This window comes from Trichogramma pretiosum, unplaced genomic scaffold (assembly GCF_000599845.2).
Source record: "Trichogramma pretiosum strain Unisexual culture from Peru unplaced genomic scaffold, Tpre_2.0 scaffold83, whole genome shotgun sequence".
In the NCBI taxonomy this organism is placed as follows: domain Eukaryota; kingdom Metazoa; phylum Arthropoda; class Insecta; order Hymenoptera; family Trichogrammatidae; genus Trichogramma; species Trichogramma pretiosum.
The window spans coordinates 228,477-251,839 of NW_019641663.1; the positions used below are offsets into that span (position 1 = coordinate 228,477).

General features: G+C 35.9%; 1 protein-coding gene across 1 annotated transcript in view; it reads right to left on the reverse strand.

Annotated features, from left to right (window-relative positions):
- LOC106651142 (ski-like protein) overlaps nucleotides 1-22,781 on the reverse strand; it is a 107,559-nt gene extending 84,778 nt beyond the window's left edge. The window contains exons 1-2 of the mRNA XM_023460235.1: nucleotides 22,707-22,781; nucleotides 21,575-21,876 (exon numbers count right to left, since the gene is read on the reverse strand). Coding sequence (XP_023316003.1) covers nucleotides 21,575-21,876; nucleotides 22,707-22,781 — 377 coding nt within the window. The remainder of the gene's footprint in view (nucleotides 1-21,574; nucleotides 21,877-22,706) is intronic.
- Between the last annotated feature and the right edge of the window lie 582 nt (nucleotides 22,782-23,363).

Below are 23,363 nucleotides of genomic sequence, written 5' to 3' on the forward strand. Positions count from 1 at the left end.
ATTTTATATTATAAGAAAAATTTTATGAATAAATAAATATCAAAAGAGGGGCCCATAAAAATATATATCGCGCCGGGGTCGGCGCGTAGCAACTTCGGTCGTGTCACGTGGGACGACAAGGCCCCACCAGTGACGTGGCGCACTACAATGAGAGTCATAAGCATAGCTCATCAGCGGCGGCAGTATCAGTACATCAAGCGACGAGGAGACACCTTGCGCGAACGGCCCCTCTCCTCTGATATATTTTGAGCCTTATTAGTTATTTCGCCTTTTATTTAACCCCTTCCCACGTAACAGTAGTTTTAAGGTACCTTTCCTCCCTTAAAGCCCATGTACGAAAATTCATCGTATAAATAGTTTAGAGGATTCATACACCAATTCACTCCTGTTTGGCTCTTTTGTATAATATAAATTAAAGATTGATGTCAGTCTTCATTATCAACATCAAATTAACATTATTGAGTCCTAGAAAATGAGGAAAAAATTTTACTAATGAAAGCATTCATTGATCAGTTCTCAGAATCGATCATTTTTGGTCGGTGGGATCCCACCGAGTGCTGAGCCAGTCAGCAATATCGCGCAACCTAGGAAGATAATTTAGTTATATGATTATTTATTGTAACGGTCATGGAATCTGTTTTATAATAAATACTATATAATAGAGTATAATGGTATCAGTCTAACCTCAATTTTCATTTTCCAGAAAAACTTTGGAAAAAGAGTGGAAAAAACAGAGTTTTCTCTGTATATTCCAAAAAAAATTTTTTTCTTTATTTTTAATAAATTTTTTTATAAATGTAGGTTTAAGGTACCTTTCCCCCCTGAATTGCCATAATACTTTACTCAATTGTGAAAACATACAGCTTTATAGTTTTCCTACTGCAAAACATAAAATAACGCAGAAAAATAAATGGATCCAAGCAATTAATTATATTTATTGAATATTGAAGGCCACGTAAGTATCATAACCAAGCTTGTCAAAAGCAGTGCACGTGTAACAGATGTAAACAGTTCTACTACTGTAGATGTTGCAAAACCAAATCAAGGCCAAACTGTAGATGATGACAATTATGCAAATAAGTTATATGCAAGTTCAGAGGAATATAAAGTAATTAATGAGCCAGTCACTATAGAAGATCAAGGATGTAAAGTTGAAATTTTTTCAAAAGAGTATTCTCCAACAAGTGAATATACTTGTATTAGATATATTACAAAAGGAAGTTGTTTTAGTGATGCAGAAATTCAAACCAATATAACAAATTGTAATGGAGTTATTAAATTTCCTAACAATAAAAAGTATAAAGATAAAGAAACAAATACAGAAAAAAATTAGTAGATGAAGAAGTGCAAGATAATTGTGACACATTTGAAAAAGTGAATTTATTCAGCGGTATTGATTGCATTAATAATGATAATCAACTGTTGGATCTTACTGGTGTTATTTTTGAAAAGTTTTAATTTTTACTAACAGAAGTAGTTTGGGATGCACAACATTACAAGATTAGTAAAAAGAATAGACCGTTGGTATTTTTGATGAAATTTAAAACCGGATTGACTTTTTCGGCCCTGGGTGTTATATTTTGTGTTCATCGAACAATTATTTCTAGGATATTTTTTCAAATTTTGCAAGACTTAGTGACAAATGCAGCAAATTTAGTATTTTGGCCTGACCAAGACGTTGTAAGAGCAATAACACCTGCATGTTTTCACTCCTATTTTAGCAATGTTCGAGTTATCATTGATTGCACAGAGTTTAGGATTGAAATTCCTTCCAAAGTTGATGAACGTGTGTACGCATATAGATACAAGAAAACATTTACTGCAAAACTTCTAGTGGGGGTGACGCCATAAGGTTTTATATGTCATAAATCAAAAGTTGCAGGAGGGATAAAGAGTGACTCCAAAATAACCATAGAATCTGGATTAATTGATAAATTAGAGTATGGAGATGTAGTGCTAGCAGACAAAGGTTTTCCTGTAGTTAAAGAAATCTTAGATAAAGCTGGGAAAAAAGTTTGTGTTGTCATGCCACCGTTTTTAGCAAAAAAGAAAGAGTTTTCAAAAAAAAAAGACAGAAGATACTTATACCATAGCAAGTGTGCGAATACACGTGGAAAGAGTAATGCAGCGACTTACAACATTTAGAATTTTAGATAAAATACCAGAAATTTTTTTTCATTGTATTGATGGCATTGTACATGTATTCGCCGTTGCTTGCGAGTAAAAACACAGTGAAAAACGCTACGAAAAAAAACATACTGATAAAATGCCCCGAAAAAAAAACACAGCTCATTGAATGCCGTGAAAAAAAAACACACCTCATCGCAGTGCCCCAAAAAAAACACACCTCATTGAATGCCATGAAAAAAAACATAGCACATTGGATGCCATGAAAAAAAAAACACAGCAGATTGGATGCCGCGAAAAAAAAAAACACCTCATTGGATGCCGCGAAAAAAAACGCAACAAGTTTCGATGCTGTGTGTTTTTTGTTCGCGGCATCCAATGAGCTGTGTTTTTTTTTGCGGCATCCAATGTGCTGTGTTTTTTTTCATGGCATTCAATGAGGTGTGTTTTTTTTCGCAGCGCTCCAATGAGGTGTGTTTTTTTTCATGGTATCCAAAGAGGTGTGTTTTTTTTCACGTAGCTTCGATGATGAGTGTTTTTACTCGTAAGCAACGGCGATATGTTACGTTCTTGTAAATTTGCAACCACCTATTGCCGAAAATGAATCAGATTAGAAAATAATGAAATTTGTACATACTTGAAACGTGGTTTGTACATACATATTTTAAAATGAATTACAATGAGTTTATTATTTCAATAGTTTTTATTGCATTCTGAATAAAATATCTAAAAACAAACAATAAGAACATTAACTTTCAATAAAACTTATTTGTAACATCACAAACATCTTTACCACTAAATGTTATAGTTTTTACATTTTTATTTGTCAAAAAAATATTTTTGGAATTATTTTTTGGCATTTTCTGAGCATAAAGCAGGTAAATAATTTAAACAGAAAAAATCTTCGCATTTTTTCACAGCCTCTTTCAAATATGGTTCATCTCTCATTACTTTAACACAACAAGAACCACCAGGTACAAGAGAATACACGTATAAATCACAAATACTTGCTCCACATACATACATTTGCATGTTTAGATTGGTATGTTTACGCTTGCTTAACCTTTCAACCTATACTTCCGAATAGCATAACTTGCATTATAAAAGATCTTGCTTTTTACTTACCTTTTTGAAAAACTTTTGTAAGTGAAAAGATGGAAATTCCTTGCAAAAAAAAACGAAATACTTCTTCAGAAAATCAAAAATTTCATTAAAACCAGCCTTTGCTATTATATACGGATGCCTGTCATCTCCAAAAAACGCCACTTCTCGTCGCCTAGAGGGTGCCAACAGTTATGCAGATAGCGAATAGCAAATTAAAATTGATTTGAAAAGAGCGGAAAATCTTACGTTCAAATACATATTTTGTTTTTTTTTCAAGGTAATTTTAAGGGCGCCACAGATCGAGAATAAACTCTTTGGCTGAGTTTAATATTAGTTTAAATAGAGCCTTCACTTTCAAACTGCAGCGCCCTTGAAATTACCTTGAAAAAAAAAAAACAAAATATGTATTTGAACGTAAAATTTTCCGCTCTTTTCAAATCTGAAATAAAAAAAGGGGGTCGCCGTGCAAAGAATCAATTTTGGTTTGCTATAGCTTAGAGGTTATGTTCAAGGTCAAATTCAAGGTTACCATTGGATTCCTGGTCAAAAAATACGTTGGATAAGGGGTTTTTGATTTTCATGTTTTTTTATGTTTATTTTGCGATAATTTCAGGAGTTACCAAATAGTTTTGCCGCTTAATTTAACATGGATTTTGCCTCTATAAAGGCTAAAATCCCGGATTTCCGGGGCCTCGTTCTCGGTTATAGAGGCAAATACCAAGATCCTTACCTATATGGCTTCAAACTACATGTAATCAACTACTTTTATATAAAATTTCAAAGAGATCCATGTAACTAGAAAAAAGTTACAGCTTATCGAAATGTCCTTTTTTCATAATGTTGACATCTTTAAACAGCTCTATCTCCGTCGTTTTTGAACCAATCTTAAATCTGCGCACGGCAATTCGAAGTTGATAAAAATACCTTTAAAATGATATCTTGCAAAAGTCAATACGTCAATCCAATCGCATTCTACATTAATTAAAGAAAAGCTAAAAAACGATAATTTTGCGATTTTTCATCCTCTTTCATTGCCCTTCCATAACCGGGGGTGGGTTTATCGAGCTCTACATAATTTTTTTATAAAAAGTACATGCCTTGACCTAAAATATGCGACCCTCCGGATTAAAAAATATGCTCCGGTGCCTGAGTTACAAATATTTGAATAATACGCAAAAATAGGTAAAAACGGCTATTTTTTGACTTTAGAGGGGTCCAAAATTGGGCCCTAAGGCCCCCTGGTGGGCTAAAAATTTACCTGCAGTCTATTTTCACCTACCCAAATAAAAATTTTTGGCATTATTTTGAAGTGAAAAATATGAAGGCAAAAATTCATCGTTCATGTTGGTAAAAAGCATTAAAAAATGCAAAAAGTTAAATTATCTCGACGTCATTACTTCATATATTATCTACTTGAATAGTGTATAAGATATGAAGTGGAACGGTCTAGTAGACAGGGTTGCAAAATAATGAATTAAAAGACACTACGAATCATAAATACAATTGATTTATGAATTAAAACTATTTCAATTCACGAATCAATTTTGATTTTTGACTTAAATGATTTTAAATCACGAATCAATTTTGATTTTTGATTTAAAATCATTTTAATTGACGAATCAATTTTGATTTTGATTTAAAATCATTTTCAATCACGAATCAATTTTGATTCGTGAATTAAACTTGATTTAAATTATTCATGATTTAAATAAAATTTCAGGTCTTCAGTTTCTATGAGTTGTTCATACTCCAGGTATAAAAAATAGCCAAGAGTGAACTTCTCGTGTACATTATAGCTCTTTTATTTATAGAAAATTTAGTTATTTTCATTTTAAAGGTTTCGTAATAAACATTTAAATTATTCTTGACCTCTCCGAGATCATTGTAGTGAAATTCCCGAAAACTTATAAAATAATACTTACAGAGGGGTTTTTGGCGTCGCTGATTACGAATACGTTGTCGGCGATTATCTCCGAAGTACCCGGAGCTCAGGGTGGCCATCATGAACGACCTCTCCGAGATCGTTAGATTAAAAGTCACGAAAAGTCACAAAATAATACCCACGGGGGGGGGGGGCAAAACAGTAAAAAAAAATTAAAACTATCTGAAGGAGTCTATTCTGTACTTCTTTTACCTACCTGAGGCTCGGTAACCCCAAAGAAATAAATATTGTTAAATCATCTTATTTGTGACTTTTTATCCACCTGGGACTCGAGAATTCCATAGACATGAAACTTCTGTATCGCTTTTATGCATCAGGGGCCCGAGTAACCCAAAAGAACAGTAACATCTCGGAGAAGTCTGCTCCGATTAGGTACCAGGAAGCCGCAAAAAAATTTTGGGAAAGATCTGTAATCCGAGGTTGGAAAGGTCTCCTTGTTAAAGTAAAAATATAGTCCCATTGACAAATGAAGAATCAATAAGTTATACGTTATTTTTTCTTTTATAACCAAATTATAAAGGATCAATGAGATAATAAAAATTGAATATTTGCCAAGAATAATTTAAATGTTGATTACGAAACCTTTAATATGAAAATAACTAAATTTTCTAAGTGCGTGAAAAACTCTTACATAAACAGGAAAATATAAATATACTTTGAGAATTCGAAACTTGGAGAAGCTCAAAAGGATTCAAACTCCCTGGAGAAAATCATTATATACCTCAATAACTCATCTGAGGGCCAAGAAACCCAACAGAACCATAACATCCTGGAGAAGTCCGGTCTGATTTATTTTAATCTCCTGGAGCCTGAAAAGCTTAAAAGATCTATAATGTACATGAGAAGTTCACTCTTGGCTATTTTTAATACCTGGAGCATGAACAATTCATAGAAACTGGAGACCTGAAATTTTATTTAAATTATGAATGATTTAAATCAAGTTTAATTCACGAATCAAAATTGATTCATGATTTAGAATCATTCAAATCAAAAATCAAAATTGATTCATGATTTAAAATCATTTTAATTCAAAATTAAATTGATTCGTGAGTTAAACTGGATTTAAAATAAAAATTGATTTAAACTTTTACAACCCTGCTAGTAGATTTTGAGTGATGGTGTCCACCGGATTTTTTTTACGTCGCATGTGAAAATTTCCTGTAGCCAGCTTGTTTTTCAGTATTTTGGACTGAAATATTCCTCAAATAACTATTAATTATGTATATGATTTATAGATCAATTCGATTTACTATATGTTCAAAAAAAAAATTTTTTTTTTTAAATTCAGTCAAGACTTAATAACAGTAAGCAGCAGTACGATTGATTGCTTATAAACAATCGCAAAATGGTAGACAAGGATATTTTAAGTGTATCTGTAAAATCTACAGGATGTTATGACTTTTTAGTTAAACATTCATTAATTAATTTATTCATCGCTATTACTTATTCTTCGACGCATCTCCGTTTGTCAGGCAAGTATGTGTGTAAGAGAGTAGGTTAAGGGAGAAAAATAATGATACAAGACATTTTATACACGACTTGTTTATTTAACATAAGCTTACAATTAGTTGCTGCTGTCTTCTTCGTCGTTGTCGAGAACACTTACGAATTCAATTCCACTTCCGAACTTGTAAAACTGACTCTACTCGACTCTACTCGACTCTACTCGACTCAATGACTGACTACTAGACTGAATGTTACAGCTCGGCTGGCGTAGCTCCACCGTGTTGTAAGTTTCGGAATGATCTCTCTCGTGCCCTTTTTTTTGGGCCGTACAGATTCAAATTTTTATCTGTACTCGATTATTGTTCGATGCGTGGGACGATGTTCGGGAATTTCCTCACTGATTGCAGTTTCCTGGAATCCTATGGCTTGATCCTCACTGTAATATATTTTTTAAACAACAAAAAGCTTTACTTTAAATTAACACTTTATTGTATTGAGAGATTACATTGGTATGTTGTGTGTATAGAGGAAGCTCTCGAGTGCGCCCATGCCGGTACAAGACTGACATTAACTCGGAGCACGGTGCGTACGTACACCATGTGTGTACGCATACGTGCGCGCCTCGTGACTATGCCACACTCACCTAAAGCAATAGTGTAATGCATAGTTGATTTAAGCGCGGGCTACAGACCGAATCGTGTGAAATGATGAACGAGTCATGCCCGCGCGGACTAGGAGCATAGCCAGCGTAGTTCTTATCTCCACTCGTAAGTGCGGGTGCACTTGTGTACTACTTCGTACACAGATACACTTCCTTAGAAATCTCCAGGCTCTGGATGTATATTGATTGATCGAATATAGGCCCTCCTTTGTTCGGGCGACTACTTGAGGGGAACGTCGGTCGTCGGTTCCAATATCAGTCGGTTATCAAATCACGTAGGCATGACTTTTTACCGTTAGCTGTTTTACTGTGTTAGTAGCGATTAAGTCTTATCTGTTCTGTTATAATGCTGTGTAGTCAATAGCATACGTTTGTTTATATTTAGTTCGAGCTTCGCCGCTAGAGGGCGAGCGCATTGTTTATCTTGTTCCACAAATCAGTTATAGCCAAAGATTGTTAAGTAGAGGAGGAAATAAAGCTCCGGCATGTTCCGGGTTAAACTCAAATACCTGATTTTCATTGACTGAGAAACGGGTTAGCCATTCTACCTGAGAAGTAAGTTCATTGCTTACTTTTCAAACAATTGGCTAAAGAGAAGAAATACCTGAGAGTTTGAACGATCTGCAGAAGGTACTACCTGACGGTCAAACTCTCATGCCTAAGACATCTGCACAGCGAGAACGACGCCGTAAACAGCAATGGCGATCCCGAGCACGTAAACGAGACGAAGAACAACAGCAGAGCCGGCTAATAGATCCCCGACCGCCATTAAAGGATACTATTAAAAGAATTTTGGATTGGCCTCTTTCTCCTTGGACTGGTCAACAGCACGTGGCTCGTTCTATGCCGAGTTTGGAATACGACATAGAAGAGATACAGTCAATAGTTCGTTCCGTTGCCGACGTGCCATCTACCAATTATCACCTGAACTACGATCCCAAACACCCAGAGTTCTAGATCGTTCTTTTTGCATCTGTCAAACAGCTCTTTTCACAGCTACGCGAACAATCAAAGAGTAATTCAAATTCTTAATTGTTATCTTACGACAACAGTTCGTAAGGATCCCAGTTTTTTCATAGCATAGTTTGTAGATGACTCACACGTGCCGCTACCCGCAAGCATGAGAGGGGAGAACAGACGGCTTACGCCTCATAATTGGAAATAAAATCACTCAAAATGTATCAATTAACTTTATATAGTTTTGATAACTTTGTTTATCAAATATAACATACGATAATATTTATTATACAGTCATATACACATACTATTTGCGTGGGTTGAATTGGGTGTCAGCCGCAAGGCAGTGTATGTGTGTGTGAGTGCTCCGAAAAATTGCTTCGTCACGACTGGCGTCCAGCGCGAACTCTTGTGATCGCAAGCAGTCAGTTCGGCTGTGACGCTGAGAAAGGCAAGACCTCGAAATACGACTTAACCCGCGAGCGAAGCTTGCAAACATTTCTAATCTCCAAAGAGAACAATAAATACGCGAGTATATTTTTCTTTATTAAACTTAAGTGCAGTGTGTCGTCAAATTATTTTTCTTCCCAATTGCCCATTGCCGCTGATCGCATTCTATCTGTCGATAGCCGATTCAAATTGAGAATCGGAGTCGCAGAATATATAACACATGCATATAGTACAGTGATATAAATATACACATATGGCCGATTCTCTGTCAACTCAACCGGTCAAAATTTTTTTTCTATATCTAATACGATGAGAACATTGTTTGGAATGTCAGAAATGTACAAAAAAATTTATAGAGCGATTGAGGCCTTCTATCACCCTTATTTAGAATTCGAGAGTTGGCCTTTTTCACAGCCTTATTCACTTAAGGCACTTTTACAGCCTTAAAGAGCACAAAATTACCTTTAATTTGGTGTATGTAAAAAGTCTCTAAGTCCTCTAGAACCGAAGATACAGCTATTTGCAGTTTTACTGCACATTCAAGTATCATGTCAACTGGTGTATGAAAATGACAGATTTTATGCTTTAATTCTCAGTGAAAATTCAAACGGCTGTATCTTCGGTTCTAGAGGACTCAGAGACTTTTTATATATCTCAAATTAAAGGTAATTTTGTGCTCTTTAAGTTTATGTACTTATGTTTGAGGTTTGAGTTTGACTAGCATGTGTAACATGTAAAGATCTAAGGCCATACGCTCCCAGTTGAAAAAAATTGCGTCGATTTCTACGTGGATTATCTACGCAGATTCCGTGTTGAAAGTACGTGGATTCCACAAGGAAAGTGCATTGATTCAATGTAGAATCTGCGTGGATCATTTTTGTAAAAATCTGCCAAGATTTTTCGATTATTCCTTGAAAAAGGATACAAGCGTGGAATTATGTTTTCAAGAGATAACCGAAAAATCTTGGCAGATTTTTACAAAAATGATCCACGCAGATTCCACATGAAATCAATGCACTTTCCTTGTAGAATCCACGTACTTTCCACGCGGAATCTGCGTAGATAATCCACGTAGAAATCGACGCAATTTTTTTCAACTGGGCTTCTTTAGGGGCCTTTTTTGAACGTTTTCCGATACATATTAGCGTCTCCAGGGCAAACCAAGGCTCAAACCATTATAAAAACATACAAGGGAGTAGTTGACATGTTGAGGAAGCTTCTTAAATAGTTATAGAAAGGAAAGTCCGGATCATACTTAATTAGATTTTGAGTTTTTTGTTTTTTCTTGGTTAATTCTATTGTATAAGCCTCCAGAATGCTCAGATCGCTCCGGGACACATTTTTTCTGAAAATTTGGACGATTTCCAACAAAAAACCTCTTGGGCACTTTTACTTTTGAGTCATTCTACACTGAGTTATATCTTATTGAAATATTTGCGATCTTCGATAAATAACGCAAAAATGCGAAAAATGCCAACTCTCGAATTCTAAATAAGGGCGATAGAAGGCCTCAATCGCTCTATAAATTTTTTTGTACATTTCTGACACCCGAAACAATGTTTTCATCGTATTATATATAGAAAAAAAATTTTGACCGGTTGATTCGAGAGAGAATCGGCCATATGTATATATGTCAATTTACGTATGAACTACTGTATTTCTTGATTTTCACTGCAACAATTGTCACATTTTTTACAAAAAGCTATTGAAACTTCTTGATTGCTTTACTATGAAACACTATGTCGAGTTACAAAGATATAATGACACTGTACATAAACTTTAATCACTTTTGGAAAAATGCAATTTTTAGCCACTGAAAATCAAGAAGCGGTCAGCAGACTGTTATTGACATTTGATTCGAGCTTGCGCAAGAAACTGAGAGAGACAGAAGATATGACTAAAGCCACGTGCTGCCAGTGGTGGAGTTACTGTTTACACTATAGCCGTGTAAACGAAAACATTTCTGCTGAATGTGAACGCTTCTGCATTCATGCTTTGCTGAAATAATCATAAAAGTATCGGTACTAAATGCTGTACCTCGCGATAAAGTAAAAATTTAATAATTCTGAGCATTTTAGTGGAAAGCGGAGAAAAAATCCTGTCGAAAAAATCAATAAAAAAAAAATTTTTTTTAATTTTTTCACCTTTAGTATCCTTATAAATATCGTCATTTCAATTTTTTTCTGATTTTGTGTTTTTATCGTATTCTTTTCTTTTTCAGAAGAAATTGTTCATTAACTAACCACGTTTCAATTTTTAGCTGAATGAAGGTTTCTTTGCTTCAGGAATGCATGTCATAGCTTCATCATTTTTATTAATTTTATTTTTTTTGTGGATATGGCAATCAGGCGGCCCCTTCAGAAGGTTAGCCTATAGGCCCCACAACTGCCTCACATTCGCCCAGGTCGCGGGACCTGAGGGGCAAGGAAAACCTTGTACCAGTGTACGGTGTACCAGTGTATTCGCACTAGAGGTACAGCTGTAGGAAAAACCCGCCGCGAGACAGCGGAGCGTACCTTTTCAGAAAAGTCCGAAATTGTACCCGCCAGGAATCGAACCTACGACCCCTTGAGAAGTGATGTTTCCGAGACTAGCACGCTAGCCACCGACCCATCGACCGCTCCAATTAACTCTATTAACTTTTATTCCACGAGTAAAAAGACATAAAATAGGAAATTTATGTTGTTTATTTTCTTTAATGCACTTAGACGGTCCAAGAGATAAAAAGGTTACCTTTTCATGTTTGCCCTTGAAACTTAAATAGTAACGCGTCACGTTGATAACGTACGTGCATGTCGGATCGATAAAGAACTTACGTTTATGTGCTAAGCTCGGATTTTGTTTAACGCGATGAATTGCAAAGAAACCGTTACGCTGCGATGAAAATAATAAGAACATATGAGGCGTTTCAGCCCAAGTGTCCTAGCACGGCGGCCGCACAGCACTTTTAGGCGAAATTGCTTAATTTCTATCTCGCTGTAAAACCCCCTAAACGCACTTCAAAATAATATGTGACATATCATTTCGATTGGAAATTTTCTCAGCTTTCCGATGGCGAAGTCATATTTTTAAAAATTTTCCATTTTCCACGGAAAATTTCAAAAATAAACTTTTAACATTAAATATCTCAAAAAACGCATTTTTAAGATTTTTTAAAGTAGTCTCAATCAAAAGCTGAGGAACTTTCCCATTGAAATACATATTTTTCAGAGAGTACATTTTATTTTTACTAGCTCGAATACAGCGATAAACGTGTAAAAACGCGACTATTCGGCCCGCGCGGCAGCTGTTTCGGCGCGCAGTACCCCGCACGGCGCCAAATCTCACGTTTTTACACGATCATCGCTGTATTCTAGCTAGTAAAAATAAAATGTACTCTCTGGAAAATATGTATTTCGATGGGAACTTTTCTCAGTTTTCGATTGAGACTACTTTAAAAAATCTTAAAAACTCGTTTTTTGAGATATTTAACGTTAAAAGTTTATTTTTAAAATTTTCCGTGGAAAATTTCAAATCGAAACCATTTGTCACATATTTTTTTAAGTGCGTTTAGGGGGTTTTACAGCGAGATAGAAATTAAGTAATTTCGCCTAAAAGGGCCGTGCGGCCGCCGCTCTAGGACACTTGGGCTGAAACGCCTAATGTACTACAATTAGCTGTAAATAACAGATGTAATTATTATGAAGAATGGGTTCGACGTTGTCTTAAATCCAAAAAGGGGGTTTTACGTCAAGAGAGCTTATAAAATTATATGCTCTACTTGTTCGAAAAGTGGATGTAATATGATTTGTATCAATGTATTATCACACCCTGGCAATGCTCAGTAAGACTTGAAGTCTTTACTTTAAGTATTCTTACTCATGCCATGAGTCAAAAGGACATTTGCCTAAGTTGATACTCGATCAAGAGGTTGATTACAATAAAGGGAAAAAGGGAACACCGGCACCCGCACAGCATAGCTTCGATTCCCCAATAAAAATATTCGCTAATAGCCCCAATAAAGTGTGTCGTGAAGGCAAATGAATGGTGTGTTCCGCATTCAAGGAAGTAAATCTTTCGTAGTAAGAAGACAATGTTCAACTATAGCTCCAACTTTCATGCTCATAAGTTGAGTAGGATACTAAGTTCGTGTATAATTTCAGTGGCTATTTTCATAAAATCAGCCAGGCACTATGTTCGATTATAGCAATATCAGTTATGTTCATAAATGCATGAAAAGAACTGAAGTACGATTCTCGACTCTGTGTTAGCAGCCTGATACTATTTTTCATCTATGCATAAGGCTAAGTTTAGGAGGTCAAAAAATACGAACAAAGCTTTGAGAGAGCGATATTTGTAAGTAAAGAATTGCTGAGAACTAAAAGAAGTGAGAAAAAAGAGTTGCTCAAGTTGATTTATGGCTCATCGTCTTTTCCTTCAGCCCCTGTTTAACCTCCGTGGTATACTCGTTGGGCACTACTTCGCGGGAAAGGGCTGGATTGGTGCAGCGAGCTCGTCACGATTGGCATTGTTTGGTGTTGCGTATTTTTCTTGCCACATCGTGCAGTCATCTTCTTCAGCTCAAAGACTAGTTATGACTGTGTGGGCAAAGGTAGCGACCACCTGCCGGTTTCTTTCGTCTTCTAGCAAGACTTCGACGACATTTTCAGGCCTGATGACTTCCTGTAGTTCACGATGGAGCTTCCCTCTTTCCTCTTCTAACCGAGGACAATAAAAGACTACGTGCTCCGCATTTTCAATGGTGTGGGTACAGGTCGGTTAATTCTAGAATTATGATCGTAGCGTTGGCTGTGGGGTTTCAAAAACCCATGCCCTGACAGGAGCTGTGTTGAGTGGTAGTCTACCTCTCCATGTTTCCTATTGATCAACGAGCTGATGTTCGGGATCAGCCTGTATGTCCATTAGACTGGAAGGAAAAAAAACAATTTTTTTTATTTTGCCCGGACCAAACGGAAAAGTGACCTATGTACCAAAAAAAAAGTCTGTGCAAAATTTTAGCTCATATAAATTGAGATAACCCGTGCCGCCAGTCGCTTAAAGGTTTTTCAATTCGATTTAAATTAATTTTTTCCGCTTCTTTATAGCAATATTCAAATGGCTCTGTAGCCGTCAATTTTTAAGCAAATCAAAATCCAAACTCGTCAAATTAGAGGTCTTAAAAAGACCTTTAATTTGCTTTTTTCAGAATTTTAATTGCATCAAAATTTACTGCTGTAGAGCCATTTGAATATTGCTAAAAAATGGGAAAAAATCGCAATTTTTCGAGTTTTCTAATAGCTGAGGTTCACTCGGAGAAACACCAATTTTTTCTAAGCTCTGGGGTATTTTTTCTTATGTAATAAGCTAAAAAATGACGTAGGTTTTGACGAGAATATTGCATCCTAGCTCCGTACAGAGGCATTTGAAATATTCAATATTTTCGTATTTTTTTTTTGCTTTCATGCGTCTAATGATCACGCGCTTTTCATTGTGAGGACATTCACAAAATACTGCAACATTTTCCAAATACTACTGATGATTAAAAGCATCTCAAGACCTATCTTTGAAGCCACCCTTCGCGCTTCAAGGTGCCTCAGAACTAAATCTACAGCCAAATTAAGAATATAAGTATTAACGGAATTGAAAAATAGAATCGCGATTTCGAACTTAACTTTACTAAAGTGTCCTTTAATTTCTACAAATTCGCAAAAAATTTTGAAAACATTTTAAGGACACTTTAGTAAAGTTAAGTTCGAAATCGCGATTCTATTTTTCAATTTCGTTAATACTTATATTCTTAATTTGGCTGTAGATTTAGTTCTGAGGCACCATTAAGCGCGTTAGGTGGCTTAAAAGATAGGTCTTGAGATGCTTTTAATCATCAGTAGTATTTGGAAAATGTTGCAGTATTTTGTGAATGTCCTCACAATGAAAAGCGCGTGATCATTAGACGCATGAAAGCAAAAAAAAAATACGAAAATATTGAATATTTCAAATGCCTCTGTACGGAGCTAGGATGCAATATTCTCGTCAAAACCTACGTCATTTTTTAGCTTATTACATAAGAAAAAATACCCCAGAGCTTAGAAAAAATTGGTGTTTCTCCGAGTGAACCTCAGCTATTAGAAAACTCGAAAAATTGCGATTTTTTCCCATTTTTTAGCAATATTCAAATGGCTCTACAGCAGTAAATTTTGATGCAATTAAAATTCTGAAAAAAGCAAATTAAAGGTCTTTTTAAGACCTCTAATTTGACGAGTTTGGATTTTGATTTGCTTAAAAATTGACGGCTACAGAGCCATTTGAATATTGCTATAAAGAAGCGGAAAAAATTAATTTAAATCGAATTGAAAAAACTTTAAGCGACTGGCGGCACGGGTTATCTCAATTTATATGAGCTAAAATTTTGCACAGACTTTTTTTTTGGTACATAGATCACTTTTCCGTTTGGTCCGGGCAAAATAAAAAAAATTGTTTTTTTTGCTTCCAGTCTAATGTCCATCGTCCTTTTGGCGAACGATACCACTGGACCTGTCATTTTCTTAGCGTCTCCTGGCCTTCATAAACTCTCGAATCCTCGTGGTGGCACTGGTAGAGCAGGCTTTGCTTATCAGCTAATAAGACGAGCGGTAGTATGCTGCGGAGGACGTAGGTGGTCTCGTAGGAAAGATGCGGGTGGCAACTGATGACGCGCAGGCAGGCTCGCCGATGAATTGTTTCCGCCTGGCGCATGCCGGCCTGTATTCCGGGTCTGCAGCTCCAATCTTGTAGGTCTTTGTTGGACGCAATACTGTTGTTGGCATCGACGACTTGATTGTGTAGATGAGGTCCAGCAGCACGCTTCTCTACCGCTGCAGTTCCTAGTAGTGACGTTGCAGTTCGCTTGTTACTCCTTGAAGACGTCGTGGAGGTCACCTTTATCGCCCTCTGCGAAGGGGCCAGCTCTGTGCACACCATGGTTTTCTTGAGTGCAGGGAAGACCCACTCAAGGCAGGTTAAATATTGCTGCTGGTTTCTTCCTGTCCTTGACAGGGAGAATCACCGTCACTGCCACCAGCCAGCAAACAGTTAAAAAAACGATTTCTCCCTCTAAGGCTGCAAAAGCTTTTGTGTAATTTATTTTTGAATTAAAACTTAAATATTTAAAATTTGCATTGGCTTATGATTTTGATTTTTAATTGAATGACACTAGTATGGTAGTTCTCTGAGTACAAAAAATACTCTAACTCGAATCAGTCTTTGAAGCCAAATTTCTTTAGTCGTGTAAGGTACGAGGGGTATAACTGTGAGAAAAAAGCGTACATTTGGAACAGCGGTGACTGGCATAAAAATCGTAGAAATATAGACTGTATATCAACTGTTGACTAGCCGTTTCAGTTGCAGAGTTTTAAGCGCGCATCTACTGCTACGTGATCAGGACATACGTCTACATAACATCTATGTAGCGTCGTGTAAATTTGTCACTCTCGCTCATGCTGTGCGTATTCGTGCGTGTAGCACGGTCAACAATAACACATTATAGGAATCTTATATATGGGTCAAAATAATACTTTTTTAGATTTTCGTCCGCACGTATGTCCCAAATCTTGACGCGCATTTGGTATGTTATAGTACATAATAAAAAAGAGCCAAACCCAAAATTTGAGACCCCTTCCCCCTCCTACCCCCCTCCTCCCCTATAAACGTCCATTTTCTATCTATATTTTTTCTGAAGGCTTGAAGCAATTGAAAAGTCTGAAAAAATTCACAAAAATACCTTTCAACAATCCAAACAACCTCGAATTTTTTCAGATTTTTTAAGTGCTTCAGGCCTTCAGAAAAAGTCATTGAAAATTTTGAAAGTTCATATAAGGCGTTAGAATGCAATAAATTTTTCGAAAATTTTTCCACTTTTTTATTTTATTTAAAAAAGTAACCTCAAATTTCTTCAAATTTTTCAGACATTTGAACGCACCTTTTGAAGCCAAAAACCGCTTTTTTTGATGAAAATAATTTTTTTTAGGACGATGCGGAGCCTCGAAAAATCTGGAAAAATTTTTTTCTTGTGTTTTCCATCAAAATACATAACCTAAAATTTTTTCAGATTTTTGAATTGAAAGCGATAGCTTCTAGAGCCGAAAAATGTTATTTTTAACAAAAAAGGGTTCCTAGAACCTGATGGTTTCGGTGAAAAAATTTGGAAATATTTTTTTTGAATTCCTTGTCAAATTTTGATAAATTTTAGGCGTTTCGAGTTTCTGATTGCAGCCACCTAGCTCAATCTAGAGCAGGACAAAGATTAATGCAATATTCTGAAGACGTTTCTAAAGACACATTGAGAAATGATAAAACTATTTTGATGCTCTAGATTGAGCTAGGAGACTTCAATCAGAACCCTAAAATGGTCAAAATTTATGAAAATTTGACAAGAAATTCAAAAAGAATATTTTCAATTTTTTTTTTCAGGAAACATTGGGTTCTAGGAACCTTTTTTTGCTAAAAATAGCATTTTTCGGCCCTAGAAGCTATCTTCAATTAAAATCACCCTTCAATTAAAAATCTAAAATATTTTGAGGTTATGTATTTTCATGAAAAAAAAAAAAATTTTCTGGATTTTTCGAGGTTCCGTATCGTCCTAAAAAAATTATTTTCGTCAAAAAAAATGGTTTTTGGCTTCAAAAGGTGCGTTCAAATGTCTGAAAAAATTTGAGGTTACTTTTATTCATGAAATAAAAAAGTGAAAAAATTTTCATAAAAGTAATTGCATTTTAACGCCTCATATGAATTTTCAAATTTTTCAATGATTTTTTCTGGAGACTTGAAGTACTCCAAAAATCTGAAAAAATTCAAGGTTGTTTGGATAATTAAAAAGTATTTTTTTGAATTTTTTCAGATTTCTTAATTGCTTCAAGCCTTCAGAAAAAATGTAGATCGAAAATGGATGTTTATAGGGAAGGAGGGGGGTAGGAGGGGGGAGGGGTCCCAAATTTTGGGTTAGGCACTTTTTTATCATGTACTATAACATACCAAAAGCGCGTCAAGATGGTTGACATACGTACGGACGAAAATTTAAAAAAGTATTATTTTGACCCATATATACGGCCGATTCTCTGTGAAATCGAATGGCCAAAAAAATTTTTTTACTGCAAATATGATAAACTTGTATTTGATGTCAGATTTGTCCCAAAAAATTTTCAGAAAATTTGGGCCTTCTATAACACTTTTTCAGAGGCCCAAAGTTGGCCATTTTAGGTTTTTTTTTTGGAAATTCATGAAAAATCACAAATATTCAAATAATTCCTGGATCAGGGTAGAATGATTCAAAAGTAAAAGTGCCCAGCAACTTTTTTGTTAAAAATTATCCAAATTTTCAGAAAAAAAATATGCCTAAGTGATTGGAGCCACCTAAAGACGTAATAATGGGAAAACATAACAAAAAACATAAAACAAGTAATCTACTCGAGTTCGAACCGGACTTTCATATCCTAAACTATGTAAAAAGCTTTCCAAAGATGTCAACTACTGCCTCAAAAATTTTGTAATGGCAGATTTCTTGTTTTATGTTTTTTTTTATGTTTTCCAATTATTACGTCTTTAGGTGGCTCCAATCACTTTGGCATATTATTTTTCTGAAAATTTAGAAAAATTTCAACAAAAAAGTTGCTGGGCACTTTTACTTTTGTATCATTCTACCCTGATCCTGAAATTATTTGAATATTTGTGATTTTTCATGAATTTCAAAAAAACCCTAAAATGGCCAACTTTGGGCCTCTGAAAAAGTGTCATAGAAGGCCCTAATTTTTCTAAAATTTTTTTGTGACAAATCTGACTGTTCGAATTAGTTCGCGCCTATTTTCTGTACACATTGTACTTTGTTTGTGTTGATGTTAGGAGCGCGACACGTTGTAACGGCCGCAGAATTTTACTGGTCAGTCGTCGAATTACAGAGCTCGACACTCGACCACAGTGTTGTAATATTTATCAAATCGACCAGTGCGTCGTACTATATATACTCTTCTTATTAACTAGTTTTAAGTGTTATTTCGATTAAAGCTGTTACAAAAAATTAATCCTTAAGTTCCCGACTCATTTAGTTAAAACCCGACGGCATCACTTAACAGAGCAAAGTCTCTAGGCAGATCGGTATAGACAATTTACCCGCTCGAGCTTTGAGAATAAACACTGACATCAAATACAAGTTTTTCATATTTGCAGAAAATAAATTTTCTTGACCATTCGATTTCACAGAGAATCGGCCATATATCTATTACTATATAGTAGAGAGGATGTGGTTCGTTTGCTCCCCAAAATTTCCACCTGCTCCCCCACAATTTCTTCAAAAATGTGAAATTCACGTGATTTTTACATGATTTTCGGTGTTTTTCCCCGTATAAATTATTACTGCTCCCCAAAAATTCCACTGCTCCCCACTGCTCCCCCACTGCTCCTCCACTGCTCCTCCACCGTAAATCCACCGGATACGTGACAGGTACTTTTATAACAAAAACGTATATCACGTATAATAATACACAGGTACTTTTATACATAGGTACTTTTATAATAAACAACAAAAAATTTCCAAGAAATCAAAAAAAAATCGTGTCGTAATACGATCAGTCCAGGAGCGGGCTACCTTCCCGCAAGACACTATAGGTAAATGATTAGAATAAGGTGCTATCGATGGATTTTGACTCGCTGAACCCAAATTTGGTAATTAATGTTGGCTGCAAGTAGTGCCATGTGGTTAAAAACCCATTTGTTTAAAAAAATTACTAAAATGGTCGAATATGGATTTTTAAACATCATATTCGTATTCTAAGAAAATTTTTAAGAAAAAAATGTCCCTTGTGATTTTTCTCTAAAATGCATATTTATCGTTAGGTAATCCTTAGAAATCTTGAAAAAAAAACTACAAGACTTTGCATAGAGATGTCCGAAGAATAATAAAAAGCGCTCACATCATCGAAAATATTGTTTTTCATGTTATTACACGCAATCGAATATCACGAAATTAGCGTTTTTCTCATTTTCATTGGCTTATAACTCGATAAATATGCATTTTAGAGAAAAATCACAAGGAACATTTTTCTCAAAAAATTTTTGGTAGAACACGAACATGATGTTTAAAGATCCATATTCGACCATTTTGGTATTTTAATTAAACAAATGGATTTTTGACGATATGGTACCACTCAGAGCTAAAATTAACCACCAAATTCGTGCGTCAAAATTGATCGATAACACCTTATTCTAACCATTCACCTACAGTTTTCTACGGGAAGGTAGCCCGCTCCCGGACTAGATAAATTTAGCCAAAAATGTATTTCCTTCAGACTATTTTTTTTTAATTTTTCATCAATAAAATACTTGACCGTTTTATTACTAAAAATATCATTATTTTTTTTATTTAAGTGTTAAACTTAATCGGGGGTTGGCGAGCGGAGCGAGCAGGGGGGCGGAGCCCCCCTAGTATATATATATATATATATATAGTTTGCCCTTCACGTAAATGACTATTCTTACGAAAGAAAAAAGATCTTGAAAAATCGAAAAAATTAAAATTTAAACAAGTCACAATGTAATTGTTCAAGATTTTTTTACTTTTATATTTTGATGTTATTAATTAATAAATTTTGGAGAAGTTTCACTTCAGCTAACTTAAAATTTTAGATTTATTTTTTCAAATTTTTTAGTAATAATTTTTATTAAATTTTTGAAAATAATTAATTTAATTTTTTCGTAAATATTTTTCAACTTACGAACTCACACTACCTTAATCAACGAACTCACACTACCTTAATCAACGATCAAACGCGATGGAACAGAATAATATTTTACGCTAACACAAGTATATCATTTTACATAGTAACGGCCTGAAAGTATAATATCCCAGCCAGTGTGCAGAAGGAAATATTGCTAATTTTAGGCCACAGGGCCCATGTAAAATTGCATACTTGCCTATACCTGTGGAGAAAAGATTCTGAGTGCAATTGCTAATCAACCGTTTCCAGCCTAGCACAGTAATATACTATGTAACGGGAAATGGATTTAAAAATGTGACCGACTAGTTCGGACAGCATGAAACTGTAAGGATATTGATTCCGGGCTACAAAATACTTACTCGTCGAGCGAATCGCTCGTCGAGTTATTTACTTTTGATGGTGAATCTCGTGCACCGTAGCTCGACGAGTTATCTTCTCGTCGAAAATTTCTAGTGCTGAAGTGGGTGGGTTGCCGTAGGAAAAGATTCAGCAATATATTTAATTGTTAAACAAATGTGCTCGGTTTATTCAATATTCGCGTGATTTACGATATGATACTAAGATTACAATTCGCGGTAAAAAGGGGTGACATAAGGTCAAACGCTCGCTTGCATGTACAAAAGATATTTCTTACGTTTAGTCGCTTGCAGATCTGCTTAGGAGTTCGCTCTGGGTTGTGATGTACAGCGCGTACTCGTACAGTGTGTTCTGGAGCTCGCTCTGGGGGTCGTCGTGTAACGACAGAGACAATCGTCGTGTAACACAAGAGATATCTCACGAGATAGTATATCCACGGCACTGCACTCTATTTACAAGGCAACTATAAAGTTCAAAGCAGCGCGTGCGATGTGACTAGTCACTGCAACAGTCGAATTCAGAGTGACTCTCGGCCTCTCGCCTGCTCGCCGTGCCTTCTCAGCACGGCGAGTCCCGTGCTATCATGCTCGCGCCTTAACGTGAAAATCTATTTTTCCGTTACAACTATACTGCAACTCGTGAGGATAGTCATGTGCGTGAAGAGCGATCCATATAAGATTCCTTTAAAGTGTTGTTACACTGGCCGTGCTATTTTTTTAATTTTCATATTTTCTTATATCGATTACTCGATCGATTCTTCTGTAAATTTTATGAAATGTATTTGAAAATTATCGCAATTTAAATCATTACCTTGGTGGTGTAGAATTTGCCAAAAACGAATTACAAAGCCGCTCAGCTTCTCGACGAGTTATCATTCCACATCTTCTTGAAGATGCAGGCATAGCACCTGCTCGTCTTAAAATTTCTAGTTGAGCTGGAGTGCATTGAATACACGTTATTCCTAATGCTACTCTTCTATTATGTATTTCATTGTAGCTAAATGCTTTTAGTAGAGTATTACTAATTTGAGCTAAACATAATCTTTCTTGTTTTTCAATGGTAAGAGAAATTATCTTAACTCCATATAAAAATACTGAACCAACTTGCAAATCCTATAATTCGATTGAATAAGTAACAAGAGTTGAAATCAGAATGGTGTTATAAAGTTATTTAATGATACAGGTTGATTGTCATAAGAAGCTCACAAACTATTGCTGCATAGTAAATTTAAAATGTCTAATCTGATAACCTCACATATTACGGAGTCTAAGCTCAATTACACAGTGGGCTCGCGTCGGGCATTTTTTAATTTACAGGCGTCCCTCGTTATACGCGGTTTCCGTATACACTGTTCACCCTTATATTTGCATTAAATATGCAACGATGCCTCGTTATACGTGGATAATTTCACAATATACACGGTTCAAGACAGTCGAAAAGGTCGACCAGGTGAAGTATTCGATATTCTCAAAGCTTGGGATTTAGTAATGCTTCAAAGAACAGAACGATAAGTAGATGAGATTAATGAAACCTGAAACCACTATATAAAATTTTATATTAATTTTCAGCCTATGTGAACGTTTGAGGCTGATTTCGCGCTAAACGTAGTCAATGAGTAATGCGTGTGAGCAAAGTCGAGGAGATTCGGGCTTCTCCTTGCACTGAAATCATTTAATACAGGTCGAGGAGACGGGCGTACAGTTGAGGAGCGCTCAAAATGTGCGCTTAGGCAGAAATAGTTATTTACACATCAGTGGCTGTATAAAAAATTTTTCTGCATAAGCGTACGTTTTGAGGAGCTATCAAATATGCACACTGCAGTTTGATTTCGTATGCGCAAAAAGAGTTCATTTTATAGAAAGTTTTGCGAGCCGAAGGCGAGCTGTGTTGATTTGTCATGCGCACGTTTGGAGGAGCAATATAATGAAAATGTATAATATACTTCTTCATTCTCACTGTCACTTTCGTATTCTTCCTGATTGCTAGCGCAAATCGCAAACATGGATTGAAAATCCATGATGAAGGTTTGTTCGCCTCAAAAGTGAGGCTATATTTTGAACTCTATCATAGCAGTAGTCGGTGTAGATGTGCTACTTCTGAGTGCCGCCAGAACGCGCCACCACTGCTCAACCTGTAATAATTCTCCTCGGCCTATAATAGGCCTATATTACAGCCGAGTAGAGTCATTACAGCTGAGTAGCGCTGCTCGACTGAATTCGAGCCTTTTATCCACGCAGCACGCTCAGCGCGTAATACGCCTCAAACGTGCGCGTATGCTGAAATAGTTATTTACATACGCATACGGTACGCGGCCACGGCGCTGCCTGCCATTGTCGTTACAGCGAGCAGCTCACAGCGGTCTTAGCAACGGCGGGAAACAATGGAGCAGTTTCTAACAATGGCCTACTTGCTCGACAAATCTTCTGTACAAACTGATGAAAATGATAAATTAAATGTTGTTGATCCGCATATCTCAACTTGCATTTACCGTCGAATCATTAAAATTTATTAGTACGGTCATTTAAAAATCAATCCTCGAATTTTATAATGACGCATAAAAGAATTAGCCTCGCCATGCATGTAACGAACAGTATTCGCT